At 44.1% G+C, this 13,436-nt stretch overlaps 1 protein-coding gene across 2 annotated transcripts in view; it reads right to left on the reverse strand.

The window, feature by feature from the left end:
- LOC121297492 (interferon regulatory factor 2-like) overlaps positions 1 to 13,436 on the reverse strand; it is a 36,153-nt gene that overhangs the window by 14,970 nt on the left and 7,747 nt on the right. For both annotated transcript variants that reach the window (XM_041223849.1, XM_041223844.1), the window contains exons 2-4: positions 11,756 to 11,848; positions 10,771 to 10,870; positions 7,530 to 7,706 (exon numbers count right to left, since the gene is read on the reverse strand). In XM_041223849.1, coding sequence (XP_041079783.1) covers positions 7,530 to 7,706; positions 10,771 to 10,870; positions 11,756 to 11,848 — 370 coding nt within the window. The remainder of the gene's footprint in view (positions 1 to 7,529; positions 7,707 to 10,770; positions 10,871 to 11,755; positions 11,849 to 13,436) is intronic.

Here is a 13,436-nt window from a genome sequence, read left to right on the forward strand (position 1 = left end):
CTCAACGGGCACAAGCCTGGAGTTAAATAGCCAACAGCTTGTGAGAAAACTGCGTGGGACACAGTAAACACAGATCTCTGTTTTGTGTTGGAAAGGTTAAGTGGAACAGTTGAAAAGAAGCTGGATAAATTTGGGGATATCAACTACACATATGGAAGCAAGAGGTTTGGAGTTGAAAAAACAAAGGAAAAAGTACAGATTGAAAGCTTAGTTAGAGAGGCAGCTGAGGAAGCAATGAAGAAGAGCAGAAAAGTCAGGAGGGACTCCATCTGTTACAAAGGGTCATAAAAGACAAGCTTGCAACACTGCACAGAGCTGAGTGCCTACGGAAACGCTACAAAAATAAGGAACGTGCGAGAACTAACTTTTATAAAGATCCATTCAAATTTGTAAAGAAGATATTTACCAGTGAGAAAAATGGCACACTATAATCATCTAAGTTTGAGCGGGAGACATATTTGGAGGAAACACATACAGATTCAAAAAGGCAGGAGCTTAATGTTAATTCCTTCAGACATCCCACCTATCAATGCACCAGAATACCAAATGAAGGACTGTGCACCTAAGTGGAAAGAAGTAGAGCAAGCCGTGAAAAATGGAAAGGCGTCATTATCACTGGGGCCTAATGGAGTTCGTACAGAGTGTACAAGAGTGCTTCAGGACTTCTACGAATCCTGTGGAAATTGATGAAAGTGGCATGGGAAAAACAGGTTGTACCAAGAGCATGGCGCTGAGCAGGTGAAGTCTTTATACCAAAGGGAAAAGATTCTACAAGCATCAGTCAGTTTCACCCTATTTCCCTATTAAACATAGAAGGCAAGATTTTCTTCAGCATTATTGCTCAGAGATTGTCAACTTACCTGTCAAAAGACGTGACATTCCTGGATTTGGCTAATGCATATGGTTCAGTGTCACATTAACAACATTGATATTTTTTTAGTGTACCGATGGCAATAACAAATTTAGTGAAAGCCTACTTTGTAGATTTTCAATTTAATTTTTCAACTTCAGAATTCAGTACTACATGGCAATGCTTAGAAGTTTGAATAACGGCAGGATGCACCATTTCTCCACTGGCTTTTACCATGGCAATAGAAGTAATTAGTAGGGCAACAAAATGGGTAGTGGGAGGAAAGCGCTTGGCTTCTGGAATGCGACTACCACCAATTCGAGCATACATGGATGACATGACAATCATGACTACAACAGTAGCCTGCACTAATCGGTTATTGGGCAAATTAACCAATAACATTGAATGGGCACAAATGCAATTCAAGCCCACTAAATCAAGGAGCATCTCTATAATTAAAGGTAAAGTAGTAGAGAAAAGGTTCTACATTAACGGTAAGGTAATACCAACGCTGTCTGAAAAGCCACTAAAAAGTCTTGGGAGATGGTAAGACGGGGATCAAAAGGATACAGAAGGGTTGAAGAGCTTAGACAGCGGTGCATTACTGGGCGATATGAAGCTCTGGTGCTTTCAGTTTGGTCAACTGCCAAAGCTGCTGTGGCCACTGACTGTGTACAAGGTTTCCTTGACAACAGTTTAAAAGCTGGAAGCTTTAATCAGTTCATACGTCAGGAAATGGTTGGGAGTTCCACACTGCCTCAGCTACCAGACTCTGCTCTAACCGAGGAGTTGAAGTGCGCCAAGGTCCGACTGGAAATTACATTAATAGATTCACGCGACAAATGCGTAAGGGAGGCAGCACCTGTGTTGAAAACTGGAAGAAACTGGGCGGCAAAGAAAGCTGTGGAAGATGCTAAGGCTGCCCTTCGAAACGGTGATATTATGGGGCAAGTTCAGCATGGAAGAGGGGTCTCTTGGTCTCAGTTCAGCTCCTCTTATGGCACAAGGCAATCCCAATTCAAAGGAGGATGCTGGTAGTCAACAAGGTGCAAAAGCAGGAGGAAAGGATGAGGTGTATAAAGGCCATTTCCCAGGTCAAGCAGGGAGAATGGATGAGACGGGAGAGTGTGGAACAATGCAAAGATCGGCTGACAAGACCTATGGACAATGGAACAAAGCAGGATCAGTTTCCTCATCAGTTCAACATATGATTTTCTCCCATCACCACAGAACCTAAACCTCTGAGTGGGTGAGGATCCCTCATGTCCTTTGTGTTCATCACCTGCAACATTAAGGCACATTTTGACAGGATGTAAGGTGGGACTTAGCCAACGATGGTTTACTTGGCACCATGACCAGGTGCTGCGATGTTTGGCCTTAGAATTGGAAGACAAGCGTAACCTGACAAATAGGTTGCCACCAGTTCCATCAAAGTATTACACATAAGAGATGATATTCCTCCGTCCAGGAGAGAAACCACCAAGAAAAGGTGTTAAAACCAAGCCTCGCCCAGGACAACTGGAAGCTGCTATAGGCTTATTTTTCCAACTGAGATTGACACCACTAACCTTCAACCAGACATTGTCTTGTGGTCTGGATCAGCACGCCTTGTTCATCTGGTAGAGTTAACAGTGCCATGGGAGGATGCTGTGGATGAGGCGTATGAGAGGTAGAAACTTCGGTATGCTCAACTAGCTGCTGAAGCAGAACAGCGAGGATGGACAGTCTGGGTTTACCCAGTGGAGGTGGGTTGTCGAGGATTTTTGGCACATTCTACAACACGGTTTCTCAGAGATGTCGGATTCAGTGGCCATGAGTTGCGTCGCACAGTGAAGAACTTATCTGAAGCAGCAGAAAGGAGCAGCAACTGGCTGTGGTTGAGACAGAAAGATTGTCTACAACACTTCACATACATTTAAAGTAGTTAATATGTGACCACGAGGTTGCACATAATGAATTCACATGCTGGGGTTCAAGTGAATAATTAATTAGTTGCCAGTTGCTCCGCATCGCCTGGGGTTGCCCGCCGCTCCGCATCGACTGGGGTTGCCAGTCACTCCGCGTCGCCTGAGGTTGCCAGTCGCTCCGCTCCGCCTGGGATTGCCAGTCGCTCCGCCTCGCCTGGGGTGGCCAGTCGCTCCGCCTCGCCCGGGGTTGCCAGTCGCTCCGCATCGCCTGGGGTTGCTCGCCGCTCAGCATCGTCTGGGGTTGCCCGCCACTCAGCATCGCCTGGGGTTGCCCGCCGCGCCGCATCGCCTGGGGTTGCCAGCCGCTCAGCATCGCCTGAGGGTGCCAGCCGCTCAGCATCGCCTGGGGTTGCCCGCCTCTCAGCATCACCTGGGGTCGCTGGGACTGCTTTGCCTGGGGTTGCCTGCCGCTTCACATCGCCGGGGGCTGCCTGTTGCTCCGCAAATACTGAGGCCGGAACCCCAACAAGGGGAGCTGCCTGCCACAAAGAAGGGGGAGGAGGTCTGGAGATCACCAACCCCAGCAGCAGTTTCGCTGCCGGAGATCGTGGGGGAGGTCAGGAGACCTGCTCCCTCTGCAGCAGTTTCGCTGCCGGAGATCGGGGGGGAGGTCAGGAGACCTGCTCCCACTGCAGCAGTTTCGCTGCTGGAAGTACTGTGGTCAGAGCCCCACCCAGGGGAGCTGCCGGCTCCGAAGAAGGGGGGAGGTCAGACCACCCCCCAAGCAGCCTTTCCGCTGCCAGGACTACCCTGGCAGGAGTATGCCACCCTGCTGTCAGCACTGCATGGGATTTAACAGCGCCTCCAAGTGTCAGACCAGGAGAGGTATTGTGTGTGTGTAAAAAAAAAAACAAAAAAAAAAAAAACACACAACAAAAACAAAAACAACAACAATGGGATGGAAGGAGGATAAAGAGGTAAGGGACAGGGAAGAGGAGTGCCGCCTAAGGGCCAGACATCCCCGGTGATGTAGCAAGCCCTTGCCGGGGTGCCTCCTCTGCGACCAGGACCATCTGTTCGCTAACTGTCCCTTCCGTGGCCTCTACCAAAAGGGAGAGGAGGAACTAGCCCAGGAGAGGAAGGGGAGGAGGAGGCAGAGAAGGGGAAAGGAGAAGAGGAAGGCAGAGTGTCCACCGCTCCCATCTCCACCAGCAGAGGAAGAATTCCTGCTGGTTTCGCCTCCACAGCCAGAGGGAGAGGAGCCATATCCAGCGCCAGAGGGAGAGGAGCTGTTGCTGCCGTCTCCAGCGCCAGAGGGAGAGGTCCCACCACTGTCTCCAGAGCCGCACCAGTCCCCTGTAACAAGGGTAGACTACACGTCGCTCCCACCTCTGTCGCCAGGAGACTACATGCCGCTCCCATCTCCACCGCCAGGAGACTACACGCCTCCGCCACCTCCACCGACAGGCGCAGAGCAGCAGGAGCTGCCTCTGCCTCCGCCACCTCCACCAGCAGGAGCAGAGCAGCAGGAGCTGCCTCTGCCTCCGCCACCTCCATCGGCAGAAGCAGAGTAGCAGGAGCTGCCTCTGCCTCCGCCACCAGCAGAGGGTGAATGCCTGCTGGGTCCCTGTCCACCAGCAGAGGGTGAATGCCTGCTGGGTCCCTGTCCACCAGCAAAGGGTGAATGCCTGCTGGGTCTCTGTCCACCAGCAGAGGGTGAATGCCTGCTGGGTACCTGTCCACCAGCAGAGGGTTATTGCCTTCTGGTATCACTTCCCCCACCATCACGAGGAGCTTCCTCTGCCTCCACCTCCATCAGGGGGAGAGGAGCAGGAGCTGCCTCTCCCTGCACCAGAAGGACCAGGACTAGATGCTTGCGGTCCTCAGCAGCCCTTGTATAGGCTGCTGAGGGAATCACTGGGAAGAACCGCCCGGCCGCAGTGGCCGAGACGAGGGCTAACACCCGCACCCCAGCTTGTCCTGACTCCATTCCTCGCTTTGCTCAAGGATGCCTGCCTTGCTTCGCTCAAGGATGCCATGCCACGCTTCGCCCAAGGATGCCTGCCACGCTTCGCCCAAGGATGCCTCCGCATCGCCTGGGGTTGCCAGTCGCTCCGCATCGCCTGGGGTTGCCAGTCGCTCCGCATCGCCTGGGGTTGCCCGCCGCACCGCATCGCCTGGGGTTGCCCGCCGCGCCGCATCGCCTGGGGTTGCCCGCCGCGCTGCATCGCCTGGGGTTGCCAGTCGCTCAGCATCGCCTGGGGTTGCCCGCCGCTCAGCATCGCCTGGGGTTGCCCGCCGCTCAGCATCGCCTGAGGGTGCCAGCCGCTCAGCATCACCTGGGGTCGCTGAGACTGCTTCGCCTGGGGTTGCCAGCCGCTCCGCATCGCCAGGGGCTGCCTGTTGCTCCGCATCGCAGCAGAAAGTACTGTGGCCGGAACCCCACCATGGGGAGCTGCCGGCCACAAAGAAGGGGGAGGAGGTCTGGAGACCATCAACCCCAGCAGCAGTTTCACTGCCGGAGATCATGGGGGAGGTCAGGAGACCTGCTCCCACTGCAGCAGTTTCGCTGCCAGAGATCGGGGGGGAGGTCAAGAGACCTGCTCCCACTGCAGTTTCTTCGCTGCTGGAAGTACTGTGGTCAGAGCCCCACCCAGGGGAGCTGCCTGCTCCGAAGAAGGGGGGAGGTCAGGAGATAACCCCCCAAGCAACCAAGAGTATGCCACCCTGCTGTCAGCATTGCTGCTGACAGCCTTACAACCTGTGGGCCCCTTGAAGCCTCTGGTCCTGGCCCAGGACTTTGTGTGAGACTTTTGGGCTTTTAAGGGGGGAGGTGGCCATTGAGGCCATGTGTGCTTTGCACAGGGGGTATATGTGACAAAGTGCCTGTCCCCTGTGTATATTATCTGTTATGTTGCGTGTGGTTTGTTAAATGTTGGTGTATAGTCATTGGTACATGGGATATACACGGGTCTGTAACATGAGTGTTTAAAATGTATATTTGTATTTAGGCACGGGATTGTACATCACTTCACGTACATTTAAAGTAGTTAATATGTGAGCAGGAGGTTGAACATAATTAATTCACGTACTGGGATTCAAGTGAATAATTAATTAGTAATTGAATCCCAGCACAACAGTATATATAGATGCACATTTTCACATACTCGCGGTTGGGTGTTCGGTGAGTGGAGAACAGGAGAGAGAGGAGAGTTAAAATATCAATTGCTATTGCGTGCTGGTGGGACCAGCACGATACTTCTATTTATCTGCTCACCGTGTTTGTTAGTGTGTCTGTCCGTGCACCGTGTTTTATTAAATATAGTCCGTTTTTGTTTGTCTATTTATTTTGGCGTGAAGTGCCGTGTCCTGTTTCTGTTTGTTTGTTAAACCCTTTTATTTTGCAATAAACTGGCGCAAGCAAGCGCCATTTCATTTCATTTCATTTCATCCATCCTGTTTTGTTTATTAATTTCCTGGTTCTGACGCCGCCCACTTCGGCCGTCTCTCTGGGACAAATTCTTAAAGAAAACAAAGCTCAATAATAATGTAATCTGTAAGCAGTTCAGTATATTATTTTTCTATATCCTGTTAATGTGTTTTTTTTGTTGTTGTTGTTTTTGTCTGATCCAGTTGTTGGGGCCTGTGGAAGGGGTGTGGGTAATTCACTGACTAGGAGACAGACAGGTGTACTTGAAAACACCACACAGGTGCCCAGTTTTATTTTCAAACAGTTCTTGCTTTTTCCGGCAGAGGGCACTGTTGACCGTGGGCTGCCTATCAACGATGATAGACAGCACCACGGAAATACCACAGCTGGTATGTGAACAGCAAGTGCACTCGCAGGTGCTCAAAGAAATAATAATGAAAACAGAAGGCGAAAAGAACAATGGAAAATAAAACAGTAATAAAACTACAAATAAAAGGTGCTGCACTCGGCAGCGTTATTCCGGTCGCCGCTACCCGCACGACCCGGATCACCGTCCTACTCTGTAGGCTAACTAGCCTGTTCTGTCACAATACGCCGGGGTCTGCCCAAGGGTTCCCCGCTCTCTCTGTCTCGCTATGAAACTCTTTGTTTCACCTGATTCCCGGTCCTGGATCAGTGCTGCCGCACTCTCGTAATGTCTAAGTGGGCAGACCTGAGGAAACAACGGAGCGTTAATTTATAGGGCTAACAATCTCCCAAGACTCGCCTCTCAGCCATTCAGAGAGGGGGAAAGTCTACACACCCACTTTTCCACCTCCCCGTGTCACTGCCATGACTCACAGGCGGTTGTTGGACGACTGCCGCCCTCTTCCTGCAGCCCGTGAACACGCCAGCAGAGTCAGCACAGATCTCTCCCTGTTACAGGGCCTAATGTTTATTAATCAAATTTAAACAAACACAGAATGTCTGTATTGCATGTCTACTAAAAAAAATAATAATATGCAGGGACAATAACAAACATAATATTTAAGGATTAAACACATACACTCATTTAAAAACTGGAAAATCCTGTTCTAACACAAACCTTATCCCACAAAGGTCAGAAACAATTCTAATGTTTACATAGCAATAGCTGATGCAGTATGTGAAACACCACCTATTGCTGTTGGAATACTGAAAATTAAAAACATCTTTGCACATTTGTACAATTTTATAATCCACAAATAAGGAACATTTTCTACCCAGAAAAATTAAAAAATAAAAAAAACACACGCAGATATGTTCCTTGCATAAAGTTTTGTTAACCATATTTTGTTAATGCTGTATGTGATCTTTTGTTTACCTTTTTTTGTAGGTCGTTCTGTCAGTGTCAGCATTCTGTAGACTTTGAAGGCATGGCTCCCCTTTTTAATGCTTTTATCTTTCACCTCCTCTATGTCAGGCAAGGAGTTCATCGCACAGCGGAAATTGGCTTTCCATGTCTTTGGATCCGGCTTGTCCACGCCTGGCTGGTATTTTCCTACGATTGCAGGCAGAATACAAATTAATGACTCAGCTTTATAAGTCATGGGCAGTTTGTCCATGAAAACAGATATTGGTTTATCATATCCAATAAGTACTGAGACAGTATTGTGACACAGATAAAGGATGCAAGTGGGGCATTTAACTTCCCCACCATGCCCACTGTCTCACTAGGAAATATTCATTTCCCTTCAATACGCCACTTCTCTTAATGTTTACCACAGTAAATGTAAATGGTAATTTTGCAGTTTTCTCATGCTTTCCCCATGGTTAAACTATGCATTTACCACAATTTGGCATATTTTAATATGCTTCACCATAACTCTGCAGGCTTTACAATGCTTGCCTGTGCTTTACCATGTTTTATTACACTTTGCTATGCTTTTACTAAGCTTTTGTAGGGGGTGAGCCGATTCTGTCTAAATAAAAGCTCCTTTTTAGTCTGCAGTCTGATTATTTTTACAATGTAAAAAAGGACAGCTATTCTTGGTCAAGAGGGAATTATGTTTAAACATACAATGAAACGGAACAGTATCTACAGAGACAGCATGTGCTGTTGAGCGGTGAAATTAGTTATGTAGCACAGCCCCAGGGGTGTGAATGTTGCAAAAGAAACGTGATAAAACATGGTGCATACCACCAGTAAAGGACATTAAAAAAAATACATTCATTATTAGTATACCGCAACTGGAAATAGCTGTTATGTAAGCCCCATTTCCCCACAAGCACAGCAGTCACTGAAGCGTAGATTTAAAAGAAAAAAGAATGTCAAGAAGCATTGTAAAAGGGGTACCAGATATGAACCTGCAGATTTAAAAAGGGACATTTTGGCCTGGAAAATTACCTGTCAAAACATTGCCGTTTGACCCAGTAAAGAACAATGTGTAAGTGTTTAAGAAACGAAAACAATAAATAAAAAAAAAAACAAAGAAAATGATTACAGCCAGTGTAGTTTGCGTGTTTAATTTTGAAACTTGTATTTCCCCAAGCCATTACCAGCTTTTCTATGAGTTAGGGGTTTATTGATTGTGGGTGATAATCATTACTCATATTTTGGAAAAGTCTGGTATACAATCCCCCTAAATGTAAGGAAAGGAACTTGTGAGAAACAAAGCGTTTTTTATTTTAAATTGACCTATTTTACCCCTCTTAACCTTTCTTAGACATGCCCCTTTTAAGGTTTTCTACTACTGTATTAGAGTAATGGTGGACTGTCGATGTGTGTTTGCGCTTTGTGACAATGGAGCGTTCTGTCTGAGAAGCCCAAGGTATGAGCATTGCAATTTCCTGTATAAAATACTTTACCTTTTTTTTGTTATTGCTTTTTCTTTAGTATATTAAATTAGTTTGGTTTTATTTGTGTTTGGTTAATGGTATCATTCTGCTGTTTAAAAAATTAATTGTTTGAGTTGGCAATATAATTATTTGAATCTGTGCCATCCTTTTGGATATTAATTAAAACTTACACTTTGCTAAATATTTAAAATTGCATCATTGAATCTTATTGGTCATTGCAATATATTAAAACTTATACTGCAGGATCTTATTGGTCCTTGCAATATATTCAGATACAATTGGATCTTATTAATCATTGTAGTATATTTGAATTTACTTACTGGGAACCTGTGGCAGGGCCTAAACCCTGCACGTGTCAACAGTGCTGGGTGAATCTAAGTTGGCAGGGATGGGGTTAAATCCATCCATGCCAACAATGGTAGGTGGAATGTGGCCGTTCCCTCATTAGATAACTGAGTGCTAATTGGGAAATGACCACATGTATATAAAGGGAAGAAAAAGGTTTTGCTGGATGGTGGTATTTTGAGAAGCCAGTGAAGACGTTGCTCAGCCTGGCAGTAGTAAGAGTGGAGTGGAGTGGGGTGGGGTGGTTCAGGGCACAGGTGTGTGTGCTCCTTGTTGTGACTTCTGTTTTGTTTAACTCTTTATTTTGTTGTTTGTTTGTGTCGATTAATTAATAAATGTCTACTGTAGCGCTTAAACTGCAGCTTTACTGTCTCTCAGTCTCCTTCCTGCAGGTAACAGCTTCCTGTCACAGAATCTATATGGTGTGTTGTAAAAAGTATCACTTGGTTTTGCATTTTTTTATACAGTCTTCAACACAATGCCTACGTCTGTATGTTTACAGTAAGTAGATCTTATTGCTCATTTTGTGGTTTCTTTATATTTCTTTTTATATGTTTTTGTATCAATAAAAGTTCTAGAAATTAATTTTGAAAAGGCTATTCTTGTCTTTGAACTAGTAGCACATTTCGATGCATTCCTGAGTGGTGGTGCTACATTAATGTATAAAGTACATTGCTTTATTGTACTTAGAAACATTATGCCAGCAGTGCGTCATTGGCAAAGGTTGTTACCAGCAATCCATTTGGGACATGTTGCAACATATCCTTTTGTAATATTTCACCTATGTATCTACAGAATTCCTTATTGCGCAGCGATATTTACTAAGCTTGAAACAAAAAAAAAACTATATAAAAAACTGCATCTTCACACTCCAACAACACTCTGTGTAAATATGGACTGGAGAGGAGGGCTATAGTTGAAAATGATTGACCCGAGGGAGGACTATTGTTACTGACAGGGGGCTATAATGCCCATAGCCACAAGAAACAATAGTCTTCCCAAGAGGCATTTAATTTTCCACTATTTGCTGAGTCTGCAGTACATATTTAATATATCAGTCAAAATAATGAGAGGCAAGGTTGGATAGTAAATATGACCTTAAATACTGTAAAGCCATAAATATTTGCAAGCTTTTTATTATGTGTTTTTAGTGTATGAACAAAAAAAAAAATATATATATATATATATATATATATATATATATATATATATATATATATATATCTTAGTGCTGTACATATAATGAAGTAATATACTACTACCAGTGCAACAGGTCGTCAACATTTCTGGAGCAAAATGGGTTTTATGGCTTTACAGTATTTTGTATGTACCCACATCCACACACCCACACACCCACACCCTCACACCCACCACTCTCACACACACACACACACACATACACACACACACACAGTCAATACCTGTATGGATTGCCCAGTTTCTAAATAAAGGAGCATCTTTTTCCACATCCCAACCATGTCTAGCTGCATGCATCCAGGGAATCTGAAAAACCTTTTTCTCCTGTAAGTAAAGCACATGGATTGTTACAACACTTGCTAGCAGCCCACCAATTTTATTAGATATCTGTATTAAGTATTGTTCCCTACTATACGCAATACTGGGTCAACAGCTGCTGGTGCTACAGCTGCAGTACAGGTGACAATAATGGCAAGAGCTATAGTGGTTCATCAGATTACCTCAGATACCATCTGAACTGAATGTAACTGTAAAGCTGTATTCCCTGCCGAGCAATCTGCCAACCTTATTAGAGCAAAACAGGCAGCACCCCAGCCTCAGAATGAGAAGAGGTCCTAGGGTTGTTGGTTTGCAAATGTCCTTTTTAATGGGTATTTTTTTCTTAAATATTTTATTTTTAGTAACACAGATTGGCAAAAGCTTTGAATGAAAGATTGTGTCCTGTGTTATAAATACAGCAAAGTTCTAATTGTTTATATAGAATTGAATGTCATGTAAAATCTCTAGGTCTGCATCCAATATTGAACATCATATTAGTTTATATGCTTTGAAGAATGTACAAATGAAATGTTTTCAGTAAAATAACCACTTGAGGCAAGAGAAAGGGCCTCAAAATGTGTTTCACATGCATTCTCCAGCAATCAGCTGATTGTGCTACTAACTTTAAATATGAAGATTAACCTGAACAGGGCTGCAGAGATGTAACATTTACACAGTCGTTCTGGACGAATTTAACACCGTAAACTACTTTTCACCAGACACTTGATCTATCACATGGGGGTGTACAAAGATCTGAGTATTATGGATCAAGCCATTCGCCCTTTAATTATAACGGGACTGCTTAAATATTACACAGTGCCACAATTATGTTGTAACTGTGGTTTTTCCATTCAGTGGCTAAATACTTTGTAGCTCAGCCTATATACTCACCTTATTTACCCACTTAAAGCCTGGTATTTTACCAGCATTGATTTGTTCTTCCAGCCACGGTCGCATACGCATTCTTTCGACTGGCATGGTGACCTAAAACCAAAAAGAGAAACTGCATCACTGAGGGGTAGATGTACGAAGATGTAGCCCCTCACTAAACCAGATCTGTTTATCCGACATAAGGAGGTGTCGGGTTTACAACAAATACAATAAAATCGCACACATATATATTTAGTGTTCAAAATGCACTTCAAATGTATAAATTATTGCTCAAAATGGGTTTTTGGTAGGTACATGTTACATTATGAAAATATAAATCTGCACAGTACACCTATACAGTATAAAGTGCAGTAGTAAAATCAAATGAATACCTAGCGCACTTTTTTTTTTATCTTAGATTGTAGGTTAACCGTAACACAAAATAAATCATACTGCTGCATTGTACACATTGGTGTACAATGTGATTAAAAGATTATTATAAATTGAATCTAAATAATTTATTATTATTATTATTATTATTATTATTATTATTATTATTATTATTATTATTATTGGACTATTTAGTAGCCTAGACAATTAACACAAAATAGAACATGGTGCCGCATTGACAAGTTATGATACTTACAGGAGGACAGTCATTCTTGTTCAAACAAATTTCAAGGGAACAGCAACAAAGTTTGCATTATACCAGTAATTCGTATTTTCATGAGTAGCCTCTAAGCCAAATGTATAGTGTCAGTTTTTATTTAAGTTAGCCAGTGGTGCATTTAATAGCAGAGGTGTTTTTCCTATTCCTACACATATGCTCAGAATGAGCTGGAGGGGTTAGCAGCACATGTGTGCATTCTATTGCTCCCAACATGTTAGGGAAATCAGAAATATCACAGAAATGTGTTTTCAAGGCTTGTAAGTACACCATGCTTTTAAGGAAAAATGGATACTTGTGTTCGCCTCAAAAACGCATTGAGCACAACTGGCAACACCTGAGAAAAAGTGGATTGAGAAATGCAAGCAACAGTTGCGACTGTTTAAAATGTGCTTTCAAAAGTTCTGAACAAATTGATGCAATTGTAAGTGTCGCAATTACCTGGAGATTTAGTACATCTCATTATAATATTTGAGAACCCTAATCTCCACCCCCTTTTTGCGTATTTATGCAGGAACACCCATAATTACATATTAGCCCTTTGCAGTCCTATTTCGGACCAGGTCAAACATTACAATTTTTCCTTTCTGGTCTGATATTGGACCCTGTCCGACATCATCAAAAAGACATCAAGCACAGGTCTCTAGTTGTTTTTCTCTGGAAAAAGCAGAGAAAAGCCTTCAATGGCAGAGTGAGGCCAATAGAAGCCAAGAGAAGTCGAAAAAAAAAGTAGGTGGATCTGAGCAATACGTATGGCAAACACTAAAAAATAAGGAGTGGCAAACACTGCTGCAGCAGCAAAGGTCATTCAAAATGATCTAGACAAGATTCAGAACTCGGCAGACACATGGCAAATTACATTTAATAGAGAAAAGTGTAAGGTACTGCGCGCAGGAAATAAAAATGTACATTATAAATATCATATGGGAGATACTGAAATTGGAGAAGGAATCTATGAAAAAGACCTAGGAGTTTTTGTTGACTCAGAAATGTCTTCATCTAGACAATGTGGGGAAGCTATAAAAAAGGCTAACA

This window comes from Polyodon spathula, chromosome 2, assembly GCF_017654505.1.
Source record: "Polyodon spathula isolate WHYD16114869_AA chromosome 2, ASM1765450v1, whole genome shotgun sequence".
In the NCBI taxonomy this organism is placed as follows: Eukaryota; Metazoa; Chordata; class Actinopteri; order Acipenseriformes; family Polyodontidae; genus Polyodon; species Polyodon spathula.